The sequence below is a fragment of the Uloborus diversus genome, chromosome 2 (assembly GCF_026930045.1).
Source record: "Uloborus diversus isolate 005 chromosome 2, Udiv.v.3.1, whole genome shotgun sequence".
NCBI classification, from domain to species: domain Eukaryota; kingdom Metazoa; phylum Arthropoda; class Arachnida; order Araneae; family Uloboridae; genus Uloborus; species Uloborus diversus.
In genome coordinates, this window is record NC_072732.1 from 99,580,496 (window position 1) to 99,603,420 (window position 22,925).

Genomic DNA, 22,925 nt, shown 5'->3' on the forward strand with positions numbered 1-22,925 from the left:
AAATGTAATTGTACTATCAAAACATTGAAGCTCATTTTTAAAAAGTTTTTTTTTTTTTTTTTTGTAATTCTTCTACTTATTTGTTCCTTTTGGCTTTCAATGGGAAAACTGAATGTAATGCTATTTATTTTCTTTTAACACAATAGCAGTTGGTCATTTTAAATTAGAATGTATCAGAATTGGTGCAGAATTTCCATTCTTTGAAGTATTACCCATGGAAAGGAAGACAAAAGTACACATTTAAAATAACATATCACAACCATTCCATGACTTATTTTTTCTTTTAGCAGGGTGGAATAAGCAAGTCTAGTAGTTTTACAAAAAGGGTCAAGGGTTTTGTTGATTTGCTGCCAGAAATTTCAGTAGTAAAAAGAATTTACACAAATACATATTAACATTATTTATTGAGAAGTGGAAAGTTACAGAAAGTTGACATTTTCCACCTAAATCAAAGCTTTTTACTTCATCACTCCAAAAGATAACACTGATTTTGAAGAAAATAAATACACCTACAAAAGGAAAAGTACAGTACTTATTAATATGATTGTAATAAAGTAATTATAATTGGAACAAAGACAACAATTCAGGATAGAGTCAAAGTTACAACTCTCTTAATTTACATTTTAATAGTGTTATTGCATCTATCAGTATAAAACTGGGAAAGAAAGGGGGGAAAATCCTCATTAACACAATGAACTATTAACTAGGTTCAAGGTTAATCTGCACACTAAGAGTCACTGGATCCAACTCCATGCCCCTCCCCCCCAATAATTTGTGCTTGTGTGTGTCATTTTTTAGAGGGAGTGGTGAGTGCTTCTGTTAGAGAAGTGCTTTATGCAGACCCCGAAGAGTTCCTATTTTTCCTACTTTTTCCTATTTTTTAGAGCTCTCTCCTTATTTTCCTACTTTTTCCTTCTTTAGTATAGCACTTCTAATTGTGCAATGATTCTTATTTTTAAATTGCCGCACCGATAATTTTATGCATATTTCAATTTTGAAAAACAAAAGAAACAAGCGGATCCTGAACTTTTTATTGACAGACTACAGTAATTTCTGGAAGGAACGCCGAAGGGTCTGCATGCTTAAAAGTTAAATTTTCGTAAGTGATTTTTTTTACCGTTTCTGCGTTTATCTCTTATCTCTGCGACTTTTCTTTTTATCGCCACGACTTCAGTCCTACTGTTTTAACGAAACAATAAAGAAGTGGATAGACCTTTTTTAGGTGATTTTTTTTCCTAATTTTCCTACTTTTTTAATTTTTGATTCCTTATTTTCTACCCTTTTCCCTTCGAAAACCACTTTGGGGTCTGTTTATGTGAAGACAAGTTTCTTTTTGCTTAATGAGTGTCAATGATAATTGTGAAATTTGAGAAATTTGCAGGCTTTTACGAAACTCTTCAATATTAATATACAGCATTTAGAAGGGAAAAAAATCATTAAAACCCTACCAGGATTTAAACTTTAAATGTTTTACTCAAAACTTTAAAACATTCACTTACATCCCTTTCCTTCCCACTACCTTAACTCTAAACCAATTTAATGATGTAGTGTATACTGATTTTTAGTGATGCACTGATGGCCAGCCCTATTCTATCTATATATATAATTCTCTTACGTGCCGGCAAATGAAGGGGTGAATTTCTAAACCTCTGTTGGCAACACTTCGCCGATAAATCATGTAAACAAACTTCTACGTTGTTTTGAAATCTTGAATCACAGAATACTCAACGAACTTTTTTTTTTTTTGAGATGAGTTTGAGTCGGGCTGTGGCCCATTTCAACCTTAATCAGCAAAGAAAAGCTCAAAGAAGGCAGGAAACCGTTCTTGAATCCAATTTAAGACGAGCCATTTCCAGAGTTGTATTCTCTGATTCGCTGCCGATAATTTTTAGCGGCTGGGGAATTTTCAGTCAGCAGTTCCTTCAACAGATCAGGTGCGTCACACAATGCCGGTAACCGCACCTTTCCGTCATGGCAACATTTAGTATATTTATTTGCAGTATTACGCTCTTTCTGCCAATAAAGAGCACCACAAATTTCGCATTCTTCACACATTGCTCCACAATCATGTTCATCGGCAATGTTGTTTTGAACGCGTAGGCGCTTTGAGCGTCGTCTATTCTCTGCTTCAGTACGACAGTTCAGTTCAAAATGAATAACCGAGAAAGAATTTACTTTATTCCTTTTATTCTCAGCTGAAAGGTTTCGCCAAATTTGTTTAGGGTTATAGTAGTTTTAGTATTGTGCAAGCAAAGTAGCCTTGGCGAGTTTTCGCGTTTTTAGTTAAACCATTTTTTGTTCGTGACGTGGCAAGGATTCAGAATAACAACAAGAAGGACAAACGTTTGAGAAAATATGTTTGGTGCTCTCTGAGCCTGTTTTTAGTCATGGCCAGCTCTATGTGGCATTATCAAGAACAAGATCTTTTGAAGCAGTGTCAGTTGTGGCTCCCAAACGGGACATTTTTAATTGTGTATATGAGGAAGTTTTCTCAGATTAGAATATATAAGAGTGTAAATATGTAAATATATAAGAGTGTAAATAATGTAAATACATCCCTCGGGGGAGCCTGTAACCCCTAGAGGGCGCGTCCCCAGGTGGCGGATAGGGGAATGCCTTCATTGGTTTTCCAATGGGTGGTAGAAGGGAAATAAAATACCTTCCGCGGACCAACAGGTAGAAGTGCAATCTCTCCAAAGCAATGACAGACACTTTTGTATCTATAATGGTAAAGTTGTGCACATTGCCAAGGCAGTCATCTTACATACAGCAAAGTTAAACTGTCGAAAATCTGGCTAAAGCAGACAAATTAACATTATGAACGTAATTTTCATATTGGTTAAATGGATGGTGACCTAAATGCAATTACCAACTTTAATTTTTACGGAAAATTTTAGCTAGGCTAATGTATTGGCATACAGCGAGCGAGCGAAGCGAGCATGGATCGCGAAGCGATCCACAGGGAACTGCGTAAGCAGTTCCGGGGGTTGGCGAGCGATAGCGAGCAGGGGGGCGATAGCCCCCTAGTACTGTCAAATTATATTTCAGAATCCAGAGGAGAGAGGATTTTATTCTCCTGCAACTCCCCCACCCTCCACCCTTTTTTTCAGTCTACAACTTGAACATAAGAGAAAAGTCCATTACTATGGTTACATTAGGGCACAAACAAAGCATTGAAAATATTAATTGTATCACTCCAACTATTTCTACTGATCGAGTCTCTAGCTTTTTTTTTTCTTTTTAGTTTGTCACTGTAAGTCACCTCTCTATTCTACTCTCTTTTGGAAAACAGGATATTTTGGCCTTCAGAAACTTTCCCCGGGACAACAATACAGACTATTTAAAACAGGATTTCCCATTGAAAACCAGAACTTATGGTCATTTTATATTTAATGCATTCAAAAAACATCAAATTGAAAAACTAAAAAAAAAAAAACATTTTTTAAAATGGTAAGAAATACAAACCTAGTTTTCAGAAGGCACAGTTTGGGATACTTTGGCATCAGATGTCCCATATACTTTTGGTGGATGGCCACATACTTCAGAAAATAAACTTTCAGCTGAATGGACATTCAATACACCTTTTTTTTCAAAGAACTAAAAGGAAAACTTTTCATGTTATTCATCTTAAATAAAATAGTTTTCTAGCAATAGCTTTAGATAAATATTTTGAGTTATACATTAAAAGTTTGTTCATCACTTTCGAATGATTCAGTTCATTAAAATGTTTTCACTCAACTAAAGTTAAATACAGTAAAATCTATCGAACATGATCATTCAGTTTTTCCTAAAAATGACATCTTAAGGATAGACAGGGCTGGATTTAGGGCAGGGCAGGAGGGGCTACTGCCCCGGGGCCTCCACAACAAATGGGTCCCCACAATAAAAATTTTTTCAACAAAATATCCTAACTTTCACGGGTCGAAAATATTGGATATATACATATATATCAAAATATTCGGATATATATCAAAGTATTGGATATCTTTGAAAATATGATGCTCTTTTCAAACCCTGATTAGGGCCTCCACTCCTTCGTTGCCCCGGAGCCTCCACACTTCCAAATCCGGCCCTGAGGATAGACTATACTTCTGTGGTAAGCATGCTTGCCCATATGCAAAATTTTAAGTGAGGGAAGGGGGGGGGGGAGGCTCAGATATTTTCCCCATGGTAACCAATTTCAATACAGATTAGTTATTTATGTTTGACATTTTTAATAACTTCTTCTTTTATGGCTGGTGAAGAAATGTTGCTACATTTTTGCAAAGAAAAAGTACTAAAGGCAAGGCTGTTCTAATTTCTGGGGGGGGGGGGGCTTGAGCCTGTGTTTACCCCCCTATATGGGTGCCAATGTTGCTAAGCACAAAAGTCATATTTGCACTTTTTATCAAAATTTAGTTATGGTCACCATGTGGTACTTTGTTACATATTTCACCTAACTATAATGTTTTCTCGTTTTGAACTCAGCTGCAGATACGACTTTTGCGTTAAGCACTGCAGTATAGCTATGGTGTCTGGCTAGATTTGGTGTTTAAGTTTTCATTGCAGTAAATGATCTATTCAGGATGCAAGAATCCTGAACGCTACAATCAGAACTTTCTTCTGTTTTGCCAGTCCCTTAAAAAAAAAGGGGGGGGGGAGGAAAGCCTCATTAGGTTTTACAAATTTTATGCCCTTATAGACAGCCTAATATTGAAATGATACATTTTAAAAGGGGTCTGATTTTTTGCGTAATTTTTCTTGTTCCTTTTGAAAAAAGAAGTTCACTAATTTTTAATAAAAAATAATCGTGATATTGCATGTTTCAGACTAAGCTAATTGGCCTTTGAGTGTGTAATAAAACTTTTAGTCACACTGTTGATAAATTCTTAAGCTGAAACACTTTTCAGTTTAAAAAAGAAAAAAAAATTGCAAAAATTATTTTATTTCATTTATTAACATAGAATTTCACCACAATTGAAATTTATTACAGTGAAAAGAAAAGAAAAAATTATTTAAAATGCATAATATAAAAATATTTTTAAAAATTTGCTTACTGATGTAATATTTGTACAATCTCTCAGTAGAAATTCCTGAGCAAGGGGATGAGTGATTTCAACAGCTTGGCTAACATCAATTACCCACACTTTGTCATCATGCCACAATAAATTATATTCACTCAAATCAGCATGAATCAGTTTGCACTTGGTATATAAATTGCACATAATCTAAAAAATAAATGTTTTGTTTTATAACAGGATAAAAACTTTAATGTTCAAAATAAATGCATGACTTTAGACAATACATCAAAATTACAGTTGACTTGAAGCACTTCTGGTACTGAAATTTTTTTTTTTACAATAACTGAAGTTCTAGATATTAAAACCTGCAGTTTTACGTACTAAATGAAAAGTTGTTTGCAGTTTAACTTAGAAGAAACTACACTTACTTCCAAAGTCTGCTCATACAAAATGGTCATGTCAGCAAAAGGCAAATCAACATCTTTCAGTTTAGGAGCTGGTAACCTTTCCTTCCCAATAAAAGACATGACTAAAACATGCTTTTTCAAAGCAATAACTTCAGGACAAGGAAGATCAGCTTGTCTCATCCTAGTGATAAGGTAGATAAAAATTACATTCGATTTTATATTAGCAAAATAATTACTTTGTTTTTCATTTTGATTGAATCTACAACTATTTAAAAAAAGAACTACAACCAAATTCATAACAAAAATTTAAAGAAAAAGAAAAGTGATTATCTAGAATCAAGTTTACATCTAAATTTTTGCTTTTATGTGATCCTTAGGAAGGATATTCATGTTTCTTTTGTTTAGTTAAAGAAAAATAAAAAGTTGTTCTGGGCTATTGGATTAAAATCGAAGAAATAAATCATTGATATGATATTGATGCATTTTAGCTTTACAGTAAAAATATTCTGAAAATTTACAGCTACTAATCTAAAAATTTCAAATCTCACTAATTAATAAAAGTGAAAAATAACTTGAAACAGGGTTTTCCTTATGAAAGCAATCAAAGCTTTCTACGAAGCAATTCACAGGACAAAATAATATTTGAGATAAAGGCATTTTTATAAAGTTATATACAAGGTACCTGCTACATTTTGAGTGTTCAAAACCATAACTTAAGTGGTACAATTTTCAAGGGATGCAAGACACATATTTTTCACTAAGTGTGTTTTGCATCCTGTGAAAATTGTGGTGTTTTGTAAAAACGAAATTGCAACAATCTGATCTATGCTTTGCCCATATATGTCTAAAACTTCCAATTAAAGTGAAATGTAACAATATGCTGCTATTTAAAAAACAATAAATGTAACAATGATGAGCGATACACATGATTTTATTAGAGTTTCAATGTAATACTTTGCTACCAAGGACATACATTTATGCATTCAAAATTTATCAAAAAATTTTTTAGTTTCCAACAAATCATACAAAATATGAAATAGGTAAGAATTTACAAGTAAAGAAATTAATATTTTTTCTGAAAAATCTGATATGAAACATCTATGAGTTTTTGAAGGGACTGCATGCAAAAACTGTATTAAATGAAAAAAAAACATACATTAGGTATACGTTATTATGTATTACTCTACAGGAACCAATTGTGATACATATAGAACAAATGAAAAAGAAATCAATATACCTTTGCAAGTTTCTCATTTCTTTTTCAGCCCACATGTGAATTACTTTTCTTGGGTTTTGCTTTCCAAAACGATATCTAAAACGATGATCATCTCTGATGTATTGGTCCCGGTTCTGGAATTCATTCAGTGTCGTTTTAAAAACTTTTATGGCAAATTCTGTTGAGACTGATTCTTCTTCTGGCCTGAAACAAAATATGAAATACTTTCACAAATTAGGCACACACAAATTTTAGTTAGACTCCTTTTTAAAGTTAATACATTAAAATTTTTCAATGTTTGCATTATTTTGTTGTAAATGCAGTGTCTAATGAACTTAGCATCAAATTAGACCACTGTTTCCCAGCCTTTTTGATTGTGCGGCCCACCAGTTTTGTAGAAAACACGATTGAGGTCCACTATACTATAGATTACTTGAACAGCCAAAATTTTACTTTTTGGGGGTGGGGGCTGTTCATAACTATCGTTAAGTCTAAATAATATACGGTATTAGGACAGAAAGTGAGTTAAAAACTAAAGTTCTGGAGATGTTAATTCCATTCTCCCCTTATGTTGCATCACGAATCTAAATATACTGTACAAAAAAAAATTTCAAAATAATTTTTAAGGAAGAAAATAACTTTATTGCATTCACTTAGCTGGCATAGTAGCAAGGAAACTCAAAAATAAGTCACCAAAGGTAAAGTTCCATGGGATTTTTGGCATTGCTTTTCCTCAACGAGGAAGTTGATATCTGGAGTGAAACTGGATACTTTTAGTCTCAAATAATTCGCAACCTTTAATGCATTTCTATATATATATATATATATATATATATATATATATATATATATATATATATATATATATATATATATATATATATATATATATATATATATATTTAACTGCAAAGAAAAGTCTCATTCAAATAAGTTGGTAGTCGAAAAGCACTTCAAGTGCCTCAATTCATAGGCGGATTGAGGCACTTGAAGTTGAACAACCAAAAATATTTTCAATATTTTTGGTTGTATTTTCAAGATAAATAAATTAATTAATTAAAAAAATTATTTGAAAAAAACATATAGTTTTCATCAGGAAGTTAGTGAAACAACTTATACTTTTTCTGCAGCTACAATGCAAGTAAATTTACTTGTAAACAAACCCAAAAATACAATAATAATATGCAGTTTATTATGTGACCCGGCCACCACACATCGCCAGTGCGAGAGAAATTGTGCTACGTATTAAAAAGTATTTTTATCCATTTTTAAAAAAAAAGAAAAAAATAATAATATTATGCATTAAATTAACACATTTCTTAAATTAATTATTATTCAGTGCTGTATTTGAGAATGATTGTGTACTTTGTAATTGAGTATTTTTTGGTATATCATTACAATTTCTTTTTCTTTGAAACCATGGCACATAATACACTTCCTCATAAACGATAAAAACTGTTTTAAGTCCTTACACATCATTCCAGTAAACAGTGCTATAAAATCGTTCTTAAATCAAAAAAGATCATTTTTACTGTAAATTTTCAAAAATTTCCAAAGGAAGGTGGTCCTCCAGTTTATCGTCGGGACTACCCACCCCCCTAGGGTTGCCACTGTGTTCTGCTACTAAAAATAGTTGCTTTATACGCCTTTAATAAGAAAAATAGTCACCAAAATAGTTACCAGATGCAGAAAATAGTTTCTAAAATAGTCCCCCATTTTTTTTAAAAATAGCATTTATGTCATATAAATGCAATGATACTTCAATGAATAGACACCACTAACAGCAGTGGAATATACCTGTACGTGAAGCAAATTTTTTCTAAACAACCCTTGAAAAAGAAAACTTTAAAAAACATTTTCCAAACTTTAGCCCAACCCTTTTGAATAAACACTAGAGAAACGAGTACTGATACTGACACATTCTGACATAATTTCTCGTTGTCGGACTGGTAATTAAATATAACAGTAAAAGACTGTATAAAAAGAGCTAGAAGCACCGCATTTGTGATATTTCCAATTGAGTGAAAATTAGCTTTTGTTTTCAATTAGTAAATGTGTTATACGGATACAAGAAATTACCCCCCCCCCCCCCCAAAAAAAAAAAGTTGGAAAAGAAGTAGCAGTGGGAACAAACTTTTTTGAGAAATCGCGTTTGCAAAAACTAAGCCTTTACAAAAATCGCACTCATAAAACGATACCTTTGAAAAAATCGCAATCGTGAAAACAAAACTTTTTGTATAGAAATATGAACATGACATTCCTGGTCATTACTGTGTGCGACATTTCATTTACCCTCTTTTTTAAATGATTGTTTTAAAAAATTAAACGCTGCAAAACTTTCTCTTTTTTTCCTCTGGTGACTAAGGAGTAAACTTATATAAGCGACTTTTCATCTTTTTTTATTAAACAATTTTTTTCTCCTAGGGGAAAAAAAAAAGAAAAATTCCCAGTGTTTTTACATATTTTAGTTATATTTACTGAAATAGTTGCCATTTTTTATATACAATTGAATGCAAAATATTAGTTTATGCCCATATTTTGACTAAAATAACCACCCTAGTAGCCTTTTGGTCAAATTAATAGCTCTAGTCACCATTGGCAGCCCTGTCCCCCCTCCCCCAATTTTGTTGCACCCCCAGAATTCAGAGCCCAAATTTGCCTATGCCTCAATTCACTAGTTAGTCATGCCAGTTCAGCAAAGAAGGAGCATTTTTAATCTGGAGCTTGAAGCTAATACTAGTTTCTTTGGCAATATACATTAAAGATGCTTGTGATTCATTATATTTCATCTTCAATCATAAGGGAAAGTTCCAAAGAAATACGAAAAATCTCAGTCTTAAAGTTCTTTATTGGCGATAAGCAAGAGAGTTTTTGAGTGATGGTATATCTAATAAGTGAATTTTTGCAAAAAACGGAAGTTAATACTCCAAAATTTAGCTTGGTTCAGATTCTTGACCAGTGTCCACGGCCCAATAACAGGCTTTTCGCGGCCCACGGCCCATGGGTTGGGAATCGCTGAATTAAACCAATGAAAAATAAACGAAAAAAAAGTTTATTATGCATAAAAAAATATTTTAGCTAATAAGGCAGGTTTTTGTTGACTGATGCATTGTCGTTGCGACACATGTATTACGCAACTTACAACATTTTTTAAAAATTAAAATTTTTGGGGGAAATTATCTTTATATAATGATGAATAGTTAGAAGAGGATGCACAATTTAAGAACAAAATACTAATTTTTCCGCATAAAATGTACCACAAAAAAAAAAAAAAAAAAAGAGAAGATTAATTTCTAATAGCACATGATACATCAACACTAATTTTACAATTTATAAAACAACTTTTTTCACAGGTCGTAATAAAATCAAATTTTTAATTGTAGAAAAAATTAGTCCTGGAGTTATTCATAATTATCATTAAAACATGTTTTATTAAAGTATAACATAAATATCAGAACAAAATAAGTAAGAAAAATATGTTTTGATTTCAACTATGAAGACATCTTGTCATTCATAAGCTCATTTCTTTTGCATTGCAAAAAAGGCGTTCCTCGTAACTATTAAACACATCTCTGCAGTAATCTGCAATTGTGCTTTTTGTAGTTGATATTTCTTATTTTACTTTTTAGCACAAAGGTATTTATTTACATCCTACCTTTAGATGTATTAACTAAACTTTATGTTAGTGTAGTGATTAACTTACGAAAATCAGCATGCTTAAGCTTTTAAAGAAACTGTTCAATACATTGTCTTGCTTGTCAGTACAGTTCTACATGTCTTGGTTGAGATTTAATAAATATCATGATGATAAATGTTTATAGTTATGATGAACCTAATGTATCATTATTGTTAATTGAAAAGGGCAAGATTTTTTTTTTTTTGTGTAACGAAAATATTTTTTTTAACGAATTTTATATAAAATATATTCTTTTATTCGAAAAAGTTTCACATGTTAACTAACATGCATGTAAAATTCACATTTTTAAAGCAGAGTATGTTGCAATGCACTTTATATTATCAGTGGAGTTTTTCCCTTTGCAAATGTCTTTTAAATGCCTTTTCCACATTCGTACATCAGTAGTAATACCCCAGAGGCGGGGGGGGGGGGGGGTTAAAGTTTTAGTATTCCTCACCATAAATAAACAAACTGCTCCAAAAGAGAAAGTATATGAAACAATCAATCAATGAGTTTACAAAACATCTTCAATGGTTTTAAATTATAACAGGAAAAAATTGGTAAAATAAATATCATCACACAAAACACTTTAATTATATTTAACCAATGTACAAATTGATTTAAAACAAACTTACAGACCACTCCATGCATGATAAACACAAGCTTCTTTTCCAACACTGATGCAGCCACTGAGCGAATCCAAAGTTTGATTATTAACAAGTTTGTATAGAATGAGGTGTGTTTTCTCGTCCAAAGCTTTTTCCTTTGCAGAAAAAGAAAGTAGAAACATATTATATACAAAAATAATTTTATAAAATGAATTTAAAATCTTTTTTTTATAAATTAAATATTCAATATATGAAAAACTTATTCATACTTTAGGAAACTAAGTAAATCAAGAAATTTTTAGCATTGAAAAATGGTAGCTTGTGATTTGTGGTTGCCAGTCAGCAATGGACTACCATTTTATTGAAAATGGCTACCAGAAAATAAAGCTCCAGGAGCCATAAGTGGCGGGCATATGTTACATCATTTGCTCAAAATAATATTGCACTATGACAAGACGCTTCAAACCGCAGATAGCCATCTAGGCTATTTGGTTACTAATTTGGGACAATCTCCCTTGCAAAACAGTCGCAGCTAAAGAACTGGTGCCATCATTATATGACAAGTGTGTGGTGGCAATCTCTTGAATCTCTATTAAGTGTTATCCTGCTTTAGTACAAAAAAAAAAAAAATTCGGCCTTCATTTTGGATTGAATATTTTCAACTATTAGGACCTGGTTCCATGAAATTAGTCAGGAGTATGTTTAAAAGTTAATATCCTCTATGTGGGAACATTGCAAAATTTAATTGGCAGCATGCTGAGAAGGAGTTCCGTATGAGTGTATACACTTTTAACTACATACATATGATGGTAGGTATTTAAACTCACATTAACTACAAAACTTGTGAACTAATTGCTCTATTCTATTTTCTTTAATAATGCACTTATCTTTTTTTAATTTTTTGAAGAAATTAAAAGTAATAATTTATTAGTCCCAACAACATGTGATTGAGATCCTACAATTGAATTTTATTAAATCAACACTATTACTGCATAAGACATACCAAAAGTACAGCCAGAAATTCCTTCCCGATGTGGTCTTTTGGTCAAAGTAGTTTTTACCATGGCTGCAGAGTCAGAGGGAAAAAAGCCGACTCTGACTCAGGGATTTTGAGGGAAAATGACCAACTTCGACTCTTGGAACATTAAATCTTTGACTCTCAACTCCGAATCCACAGCCCTGGTATATGCTACTGTAATAGGATCAATTATAATGTAAAACAAAGGCCTCTGGGGGGCGTTTTTACCTTCCTCGCGCCTTTGAAACATACACATCAAAATCAATAGGAGAGGGGAGTTATGGGTTAAAAAAGAACCCATGACCTTGAAACATGACTGACAATCCTCACACATATATATATACATCTAAATATTTGTTTTGAATAAAAAATAAACCCCTTAATAGAATTTTTTTAGCATATTTACTTACTGCAGTTGATTTATCTTTCTTCTCATGAATTTTGTTTCTCCTTTTTTCTTCTGTTGTTGAATGAACTTTTAAAGTATTATACACATTATTAGAAAGCTTCATGTCAAACATTCCACCATCACCTGTAGATATTTCAGGACACAGCTAAAAAATTCATAAGAAAAAGCTTAATATTGCAATTATCTTAACACAGCTACAAACAAATATGGATGAAACATAACAACACACATGAAGTATACTTCTTGCATTAAGAAACGTGGAACATTAAGCTAGAGAGTATACATATAAACACAAGGCATGCTCGTGCCATTAATATGTGCAAGGTTGAAATGGCGGTTTCTTATGCGTATGAGCAGAACATGTAAACCCCCAAAGACAAAGATTTTTTTTAGTACACGTTTTTTCCCCAAGGAAGAAATGAATCTATTGAATGGACGTTAAGTACACGGTCAGATTTCTGCTAGTTTTTTTAGAATAAGCATTTTTGTGTCCTGTTTAAAGACAGTAATACTTAGCAATGAATCATATATACAGTATTATTAGTTACTATATTATGCTTTATTTGAACCTCTGATTGAAATATTTTACCTATGATTGAAAAATTTCTCTGAAAAGCAGCTTCTGAGGACACAAGCAGGGAGTTTGCTTAGTTTGTAGTTCTCATCAGAATTTCCGAGTTTCTTGTCAAAATATTCTTTTTCATTCTTACTTTATTTTAAAGTAGCTGTACCCGTAAGGCGATGCCCGTGCTAAGAATCTAAAGGAAGTCCATTGAATAAAGAAATCCACTCTTCTCCCCTCTGTTTTTACACCAAGTTTGACGCCTATGGTGGCTGTTTAAATAAATTTGGCAGCAGTATTAATTAATCAATATCTATCTTTTTCGAATTTTCTATACCTATTTCCAGTTGCGTTTTGTGTCATTCACCTTTTTACGCCCAGGGATGAGAGTGGTCAGAGAGCAAAAAGGAGGAAATCCAAAAAAATTTCATAAGAGGGATGATATCCAAAACCGCATCAAAATTCAACAAAAAATGGCTAAGTTACCAGTTTTAAAGGTAATACGTATTTAATTAAGTATGAGTAATAATTCTGTACAATTTGCTGCATTGTACCTTTTCTTGCAAGGATGTTTATTCCTAAATAAATCTAAATTTTGAAAAAGAGGCAACAATTTATAATCCCCGAGTCCTTGAACAAAGCATAGCTGCCAACCTCAAGATAAAAAAAATAGGAGCACTTAAGGGAAAAAATAGGAGCAATGAGGGTTAAAATAGGAGCACCAAATCATGGCCTGTGCTAAACCTTCCTTCTGTACCGTAAGCTTCTATAAGTTCTAAGCACCCTTACAATGCGTTTCTGAATTTTCATGTTAGATTTTCAACAAAACTACAACCAAGTATAAGATAAAAATATTTTACATTAAAAAAGCATCATTACGTAGGTACATATTGAAAATTAAAAAAAAAAAAAACATGATTACTGTTTGATTTAATAAAACTGCAACCCTTTTTAAAAATATTCCTTTATACATATCCTACATGTATTGAAAATGCATTGCATAAAAACATATTGATTATTAAAAAAAAAAAAAACACACGATTACTTCTTATACTTGGAAGTAAAGCAACTTCATAGTAAAGGTCAAGACTTGGAAATCTTCTAAGTGGCCAGTGGCCACTAGACTCCAAAAACTTAGTAACCACAACTGTCACCAAGTTTTGAAACACAAACTGGAGGGGAGATGGGGCAGTTTTTACAACTTTCATGAAAAAAATAGATGAATAGGACTTCACATATTTTAAAATAGATCATTCAATACTTTTTTTGTACATGGAAAATTCAAGTTAAAAAAGATTTCTGATTCATTTAAAAAATAAATAAATAAATGAGAAGTCAGCAGGAACCTTCATTTTAGATGAAATGGTTTCAGCTTATAACAAAGCCTCCGAAGCAATAAGGATCAAATACAGATAAAATTTCTCTTTCAAAAAAATAATAAAAAAAAAAAAAACCATAACTTTTTGCCATTTGTTATTTTTAATAGTTTGCATTGAGACAAACAACCAATTCTGTTTTCGGAAACTTAGGCTATTAATAGTCTTGTCTACTTCCATGTTGCAAATGACCAAACATGGCAACAATGCAAAAAATTTAAGATGATAGATTTTTGAATTTGTTGCATTAAAAGTAATTATAAATAATTAATAATCCTTAAAAAAAAACTAAAATTTAGATGAAATAGACAGTTTTTAGCACATTAGCATCCAAACCAATCAGGATAACATAATATTCTGAAGAAATTTTTTTTTTCATTTTTCAAGAAAAAAATTAAGAATTTTCCGAAAAAAAAAAAAGCCCATTTTGCATTATTTTCAATAGTTTGCATTGCAATAAACATCTAATTCCGATTTTGAAAACGTGGCCACTTTAAGAGTTTTGTGTACTTAGATCTCGCAAATGACCAAATATGGCGACTAAGTCAAAAATTCAGATATAAAATTTTGAATTTGTTGCATGAAAATAATTTGAAAATAAAAAATCTCCATGAAACTACAATTTAATTGAGAATCTTTAGCACATTCGTGTTCAAAGCAATAGGGATAAGATGAAATTTTAAATAGTATACTTGTTTTCATTTCTCAATAAAATTACTTAAAATAACCAAAAAAAAAACATTTTGCAGCACATTTTGCTGATTTTCATTAGTTTGCAGTTAAAAGAAACCCCCAATTCTGCTTTGTCTTTGAAAATAAAAGCACTTAAGCGTCGTCTACTTCCATCTTCTGAATGACCAAACATGGCGGCTATGTTTTGCACGTAGCTGAAATGCTCAATGAAAAAACGATGTTCTCTGATCGATTAGCGCTCCCACTCAGTGTTTATCTTGACACTAATGCTTCCAGGCATTAAATTGCCTCCTCTTTTGTTGAGTTTGTGCACAATTCCTACCTTCCAGGATAGGGAAATTTCTTCTTTTTCCTCAGAAATCGAAAAGTGTACAAGCAAAGTCAAAAAAACGGAGTTTTTTGGAATAAATCGGATTTTCGGAGTACGCAATAAAAATCGGAGAAACTCCGGGAAAAACGGAGCACTTGGCAGCTATGACAAAGGGTTGGGGGAGCCAGAGGTCAATCTTGGCTGCATCACACAATAGTGTCAATTTTTCATATTTGTTAGAGAAAAATACATTTTTTTCATTAAAAAACATTTGAGTTTATAGTGTTAAACGAGTGAGACCATAAATTTTAAAATTAGGTCTGCTTGTAAAGTAAAAATTTACAGCAGAGAAAAATCTAAAATTTCTTTATATGGTAGAACATACTTTTCATAGTAAGAACTGAAAATAAATAAATATATATGAATATAAATGAGTGGTTATCTTTTTCCTTGCATTGGAACCCAAAATTTGTTTTTAAAAACTTCTAATACGATTTCGGAATCAAAAGAACAACTTGCAGCTGCCTAAATCTCAAAACTTTTAACAGGTTGTAAAGCCTAAACCATTTGAGATTCACCATAAATATTTTTTACTCTTTCTTAAATACACAAAAAAAGTAATCATGCCAAGTTACAAAAAAATTCGAGACTGTGGGTGCTAAACCACATTTTTTGATACAGTTTTGCATTTCTTCTAAAATAAATTAAAGAAATAAAAATATTATTGAAATGATGAATAAAATAAGCAGATAGAAGGTAGCACATAGAAAAAAACCAACCAATATAAAAAATAACTGAAATACTTGCAGGATGCAAAAAGACTGAAATCTCAAACGAGGAATGCAACTTTCGGCGCAGCACGTGTTTGACGTCGTTGGCATGGTTCTAAAACGTACGTTTTTGGCATATATCGCAGAGGATGAAGATTCAAGGGGAAAAAATAGAATAAATAAGAAATCAAAAACCGAAAATTTTAAAAAATCTTATTTTTTTCCCGATTCTTGAGAAAAATAAGGCCTGAAAGAGGCAAAAAAAGGAGGAAAAAGAGGAAACGTTTAAAAAGCCAACAGAAAAAGCCGGAATTCCGGCAAAAGCGGGAAAAATCTCATCCCTGTTCGCCAATTAAATTAAGTACGCAAATATTTAATATAAAATAGATACAGCGAAACGTCCTGCGAAAGTGACAGCCTTGCAGAAACCTATCCAATTAGCGAGCGAAACAAACTCTGGCCTATAAGCAATTATGATTAAAAATCACGGTACATTTAGGACAAAAAGGAAATTCTGTATTCCGTACGAAAAAGGATTCAAATCTAAAGCTGAAAAAACAACACAATTAAAAAACTCGGCACATGTAGGACAAAAAGGAAATCTCGCACCTCGTAAGAAAAATTTAACTATAGAAAAGCTATCGTCTGAGAAAAGGAAAAAAAACCTCTAGAATAAAAAAACAATAACTCCCCCCCCCTATCTGATGTCAAATAATCAGTAATCCTATTTTTTAACTGAAATGCATGAACACCCTCTGAAAACCTAAATGCAATCCTTTGAAATCTAAAATATTTTGCAAAATTAACAAATAATCCGTAACTAAATTGTTTTATCGCCAAATGACTTCAAATTTAAAAAATAATTAACATTCGCACAATGAATTTAACAAAAATGAAAACTGCGCAATAACCAAATCAAGAATTCACCGGTTCTACTATCCGAACGCAACCATATACCGAAGATGCTACCACTGCAGAAACAAAAATCAAATTTAGCCTTGAAAATTGGCTCAATTAAGATTGAAATTAGAATCGCTTATATCTCCTGTTCTAATTAATTGAGAGAAATGGAACAAACATCATCTTGTTCGGAAAGAAAAGCTTTTCCAACGACATATAATGTTAGGGGGTGGGGGGGATTTTTTACCCCCTAACTAGGCAAAAAAACGTGAAATTTCAGCATAATTAGTTAGTTATGAAAACTAATTAGAAATTTAGAATTTGGGCTTTGAAGTGCAGACCGCAGGGGTACGTTCGAATTTTGTGCCAAGTTTCAGGGCTGTAGGTGCTATGGGGTATTCTGGCCATCGGGTACAAACAAAGAAACACCCTCACCTTTATATATTTAGATATGCATATACAGTCGGATCCCGCTACAACACGATCCGACTTACGCGAAACGGCTATAACGCGAGTTTTTCATGAATAATTTTTTCTTTTTTGTGACGTAAATTGTTTGCTTGCAATACGACTTTTTTTGGGAAGGAGTCGTGGAGCCTTAGAATGGGTTTCATTGAAACTAAATATTGGTTTCATGAATGGACTTACTTTCCTTTAGCATTACAGAAAGCTGAAGTTCACACACTGTGCTGGTCTATAATGTTTCGCTTTGAATTAGTGTACTCGGACACATAACCGCTTCAATTCTTTACTTTTTTTCATTCTACATATGAACGTTGATGAGATAGAATGGCTCCCAAGCGTTATTACGGCAACGTTATTAAGTCCTTTATACAAGGTAGTGCGGGCCTCCAAAATCTTGTGCAAGCAATGAACAGTGTTGAAAATTTCAACCTAAAAGAGTACTGGAAATAGTACGTAATAACACAATTGCCTCTGCACTGAAAAACATAGACACATCATTAGCAGCCATGAAAACACAAACAACCAATGCAAGTTGAAAGAAACTTTGGCCGAATATCGTGCATGATTGTGAAGGCTTTGCTCCTGAAAACATTCACTGTAAAGCAGTTCAAAAAGCAATGGCATTTGTTTTGGCGAAGGAAAAACTAAGGCAACCGAAGATAACATCCTTTCTGATAAAAGTGAGTGATCCACCGAAAAAGCACGGGATGATACTAAAAATGCCGAAGATGAATCATCACTTCTTTCTTCCTCTTCTTCTGACGAGTTTCTTGACTTGCATGCACTGTCAGAAAACTGATAATAGTCTGATCGCACTGCATAAATTATCATCTTCTTCATTTTTAAAATTGTAATTAAGTTTATCATATCTACTGTTTAGTACTAATATAATACTGTAATGTGCATAATGCAAGTACCGTACTGTTTTATTTCATGTCTCTCTGCTATTGATCATTGGTTTTTGTGCTTCATAACCATAATGTATGTTACATAATTACTCTTTTTCTAAAATACAGTAAAAAGCCAGTTCTTTACGAAAGATACGGTACTATATAGTTAAGAAATGGTTGGAAACAATTCAGGGGGTGTTTACAAAGGTCTAAAATAATTGTGTATGCTTATAAAAAATTTTTGAACATACGTTCTTCCACAACGCGAAATTTCGACTTACGCGAGGGGTCATAGAACGCATCCCTCACGTAAGTCGGGATCCGACTGTATTGTTTGCAAAATGAGTAAACAGTTAGGATGGCATTTAGTGAAACCAGTACTTTTGAATAAAAACAATTACAAATTTCAACATTGTCTTAAAAACAATGCATGGTATTACATAAAAATTGTACTTTACTATTTTATATAAACACACAAAAAGTTAGTATTAGTTACTTTATGGCTTTTTTTTATCCTATTGTAAAAAATAAAAGATCATTTTCTTTGCCTTCGGGACTTTCAACTTTTGAAAACATTTATGCATTTTAAGTTTTACTGTACTTTCATTTCATTTTGGAAATTTATTTTGTGAACCTCTATTTAAAACTCTACGAGCCACCACTGAAATGTTTTGCAGCACAGGAGAGCAAAAGGCTGTAAAAAGGGATTTTTAAAAATTTATACAATGTTTGCTTTCAAACGCAAAAAAAAATAATTAATTTTCATTTTCACAACCCTGGCACCAGGGTTGCCAACGTCCCGGCTTTAAAGGGACAGTTCTGTACTTTGAAATATTGAACTGCGTCCTGCAAGGCCATAATGATTTTTCAGCAATGTTAATTACTTCAGAATAATTGTTTCAGTTGCTTATCTTATTCTTAATATTTAAATATTTATCGTAAGTTATTTAACGATAATTTAAGTTATTATTTACATATTTATTAATTCATCTGTTATCATTATTAAATTTTGTAAAAAAAAAAGAAACTCAGTCATAGACAATTTTTTTGCACAAGTGTTTAATGGTCCTCAAGTTGATTTTAACCCTATCCCACAACAAGGAAAAAAGAAAAAAATTAATTTGAATTCTGAAATTTTGAATACAAATTATGTTTTTCGCAATCACAAACTGCGACAGGACCCTACTCATTGGAGTTATTGTTTCTAGAAACGGCTACTGGCCCCTCAAGCCAGCCCCCTTTTCTGGGCGGTTACGTGTGCATAGTTGTGTGTGTGTATGTAGACTTGTGTGTGTGCGTAGACCTGTGTGTATGTGTGTGAAGTCGTGTATGTAAGCGTGCGTGTGTGTAGGACATGGACGCCTCCGATCAGGAGAAGCGGATAGCTCAGGACCGGGGGAAAGCCGCACTTGCAGAGACTGGTGGTGCTGGTGTGCCTGGTCCAAGCTGGAAAAGGAACCAAACGCCAAGAACGGTCAAGTGAGGAAAATGAGCAATCGTGATTGCTCAAAAAGGAAATGACCTCGCCAGTTCGTAAAAAAACACACGTTTTTAACAATGCAAGAGGTTGAGGGGGGGGGGGGAGAAATGAGAAAAAGATTAAGAAAAAGGACATTACCGGTCCACAATTTTTTTTCAGAAACCATTTCTGGTACCTGGGGTCAAAAAAGGTTGAGAAATGTTACCCTAAAATACACTGCAGAAGGCGGTTTACATCAACTCGCCACAAACAGCAAGAAGGGCATGAAGCCCCCAAACTACACCACCAAAGGTGTAAACTAAGGGTAAAGGGCCAAAGGGTAAACTAACCCGCTTCGGGCAGGTTACACCTGCCCAAGGCGGCTAGTTAACAATCAAAATAAGAAATTGTTCAGTATTTTTTTATTGTATGCCTACTATAGGTATTTAGACTTTAAAAGGAGGCCAATGTTTATTTTACTGTGCACTGAAGTGTTTTATAACCAGCTTCCTTTCGGTGTGTGTGGAGAGGGGGGAGAGAGACTGAAAGTACTCACCCGGGGACGCTGTCGTGTCTTAGAAGGGCCCTGGGTGAGTGCATTTACACATTACACTAAATGAGTCAGTGAGAAGCAAAGGAATGCTTAAGGGGTATTCTAGTCTAGAAGCTTGATTTTAAGAAGATTTTACTGGCATCATAGGAAAAAAAAACCCAAAAATTGTTGGGTCTCATGACGATATAAAAGCTGGCCCAAGATTGCATATTTTAGATTGTTTATTTTCGAAAAATTTCTGGGAGTGGGCCCCCGGATCTTTCCTTCTCTGAACATCTTCTAAGATCGTCTAAAACAGTTTTTGAACTACAATTTTGAAAAATGTTCAGGGAAAACTTCTTAATGTAATTAGAGAAAAAATATGACGATAGTGTTTTTTAAGTTTCAATCACGAAAAAAATCACGTTTTTAAATCAGTGTTGATTTCAAAACAAACTCAAGTGATATTATGAACGGTGAACACTTAGCGATAGGGGAAAAACAAGTAGCTATTTCCCCTATCCATTTTTATCAGTTTTTTAATTGATACTTTAAAAGTATAAAACTACATAATAGTTTTTAAAAAAAAAAATCAAAATTATAGTTGGTGGAGGATGGCAAAGTGGGGACTCTAAAAAAAAGTGGATCTCCTGGTTTACGTGATTCCAATCCTCCAAGTGATCTAAAACATAAAGTTAAGATTAATTCTTGTTGAACAAGGACATAGAACTGTCTGGTCGTAGCCGATTTGAAAATAATTTTTTTTTTTCTCAAAATAGCGTCTTTTTTGAAAAAAAGTTTGCCTTTTGTCTCCTCTTTTGAACTTTGGTATTTTTTTGAAAGTAATAAAAATAAAAAATTTCAAACCCCTATAAGTGGAGACAATCTTCATAGTACTAAGAAAGTCTGCACCAAATTTCAAGTAAATTGGTGCATTAGAACTTGAGATATCTTGTCGACCTTACCGAAAAAAAAAAATAGTTTCGAGAAAAACGCGTTAAATGTTTGCAGTCTCATTTCAGCGAAAGAGTTTATTTTAAAAAAATGAACTGTAACTCCAAAAATAATTTGACTTTACATAAATCCTCTTAGAAACTTATTCTTAAAGCTCTAAACTTTGAAAATACGAATGGAGGAAAAAATTGATTTTTTAGAATTTCTAGACTAGAAACCTTTTAAAAACTAGACCCTTAATTAAAAATTTGGAGATAACCAGTACAAATGGTAGGTGAAGCTCTCTTCTGTTTTGGGGCAAGAGACAGCACTTATAGCCCTGGTAGGTGCTGATATACAGTATGATTAAATAAAAAAAATCAATGGAAGCCTACCTAGGACTATATTTTTAAACATGTTTTACTCAAAAATTTAAACAGGTCCACTCACATACCTTTGCTTCTCACTGCCTCAAATGTAGATTCGCTTTTCAGTTCAGAAAAGTAATAATTTAAACACAGTTATATTTTTGAAACGTGTGTTCTCACTGTTGTATTAGCTGTTTGTTTATTGAACGAAAATGAACTTGGAAAAATATATTTAAGTTATTATCATAACCTGTCTTTTTACTTCCTTTTACATAGGAAAGGAAGTATTGTATTCACAAAAAAATTTTCACTCAAATTATCAGCCTAAATTTCTATTTTGTTCATCTACCAAGTGTCGAGTTGTTTTTTCGATCTGACTGCAAGTGCATATGTACCTAAGAATGTATTAACACTTGAAATATCCATTCTGTTGATCCCCAAGCTAATTACCACGAGATTTGTCATGACGTCTGTATGTGCGTTAGGTATCTTGATGCCCAGCTAAGGTCTGCAGGTATCGGAGCAAAGTCAGACTTCTACCTTTTGGTGCTCCTGTCATTTCTTTGACAACAGAAGCTGCTCCTATCCTCCAGCTATGATTTTGTCGCTCTCTGCAATTGGTACCAGGCGAAGTGCCCGGGAGGTGCATTATCTCTCAAGTGTGGTAGGCGAGATCAGACGACCATCACTAGGCTCATTAGTGGGCACTTAAAATCATTGACTTATTGCAATGGAAAAAAGACTTTTCCAACCTGTGTGAAGTGTGCCGACCATCAGGCCACCCCCAAACATATACTGAATTGTCTGGGACTTTCAAGATTGGATCTTTTGGCTGATCCAATGTTGGTGTTGGATTTTTTGAGAGTGACGAATTTCATAGACCTGGTTTAGCGCTGCTAAACACCGGAGATTTGCAACAACAACAACAGGTATCTTGTATAATTCAAAAATGGAATGCAGTAGGAAGTTAAAATTTGGTATGTAGATGGTTTGTTGAGTCTAGTTGTGCAGCTCCTCTTTTGGTTGCATTTGGATGTTCCAAAAAGGTTTTTTTTTCACCCATTTGGGGAAAATCAGTGTTGATTTCAAAACAAACTCAAGTGATATTATGAACGGTGAACACTTAGCGATATATCACCAAGTTGGCAAATTTTTTTTCTTTGAATCTGGTTTCAATTTAGCGCTATTTAAAGTGTTATTCATTGAATCACGTTAAAATTGTGGACATTGCAAAAAATAATCTCTGTAAAACTTTTTTGCATCGGTTCGAGATAAACTATGGGAGTGAAAATGAAATCAATATTTGTCTTTTACTAATTTTTGGCTATGCTGG

At 33.0% G+C, this 22,925-nt stretch overlaps 1 protein-coding gene across 4 annotated transcripts in view; it reads right to left on the reverse strand.

Moving 5' to 3' along the window:
- Positions 1-385: 385 nt before the first annotated feature.
- LOC129217196 (serine/threonine-protein kinase RIO3-like) overlaps positions 386-22,925 on the reverse strand; it is a 42,810-nt gene continuing 20,270 nt past the window's right edge. For all 4 annotated transcript variants that reach the window (XM_054851461.1, XM_054851462.1, XM_054851464.1 and 1 more), the window contains 7 exons: positions 12,336-12,479; positions 10,935-11,062; positions 6,645-6,827; positions 5,429-5,588; positions 5,037-5,207; positions 3,466-3,597; positions 386-509 (listed from right to left, as the gene is read on the reverse strand). In XM_054851461.1, coding sequence (XP_054707436.1) covers positions 3,466-3,597; positions 5,037-5,207; positions 5,429-5,588; positions 6,645-6,827; positions 10,935-11,062; positions 12,336-12,479 — 918 coding nt within the window. In that variant the 3' untranslated portion in view covers positions 386-509. The remainder of the gene's footprint in view (positions 510-3,465; positions 3,598-5,036; positions 5,208-5,428; positions 5,589-6,644; positions 6,828-10,934; positions 11,063-12,335; positions 12,480-22,925) is intronic.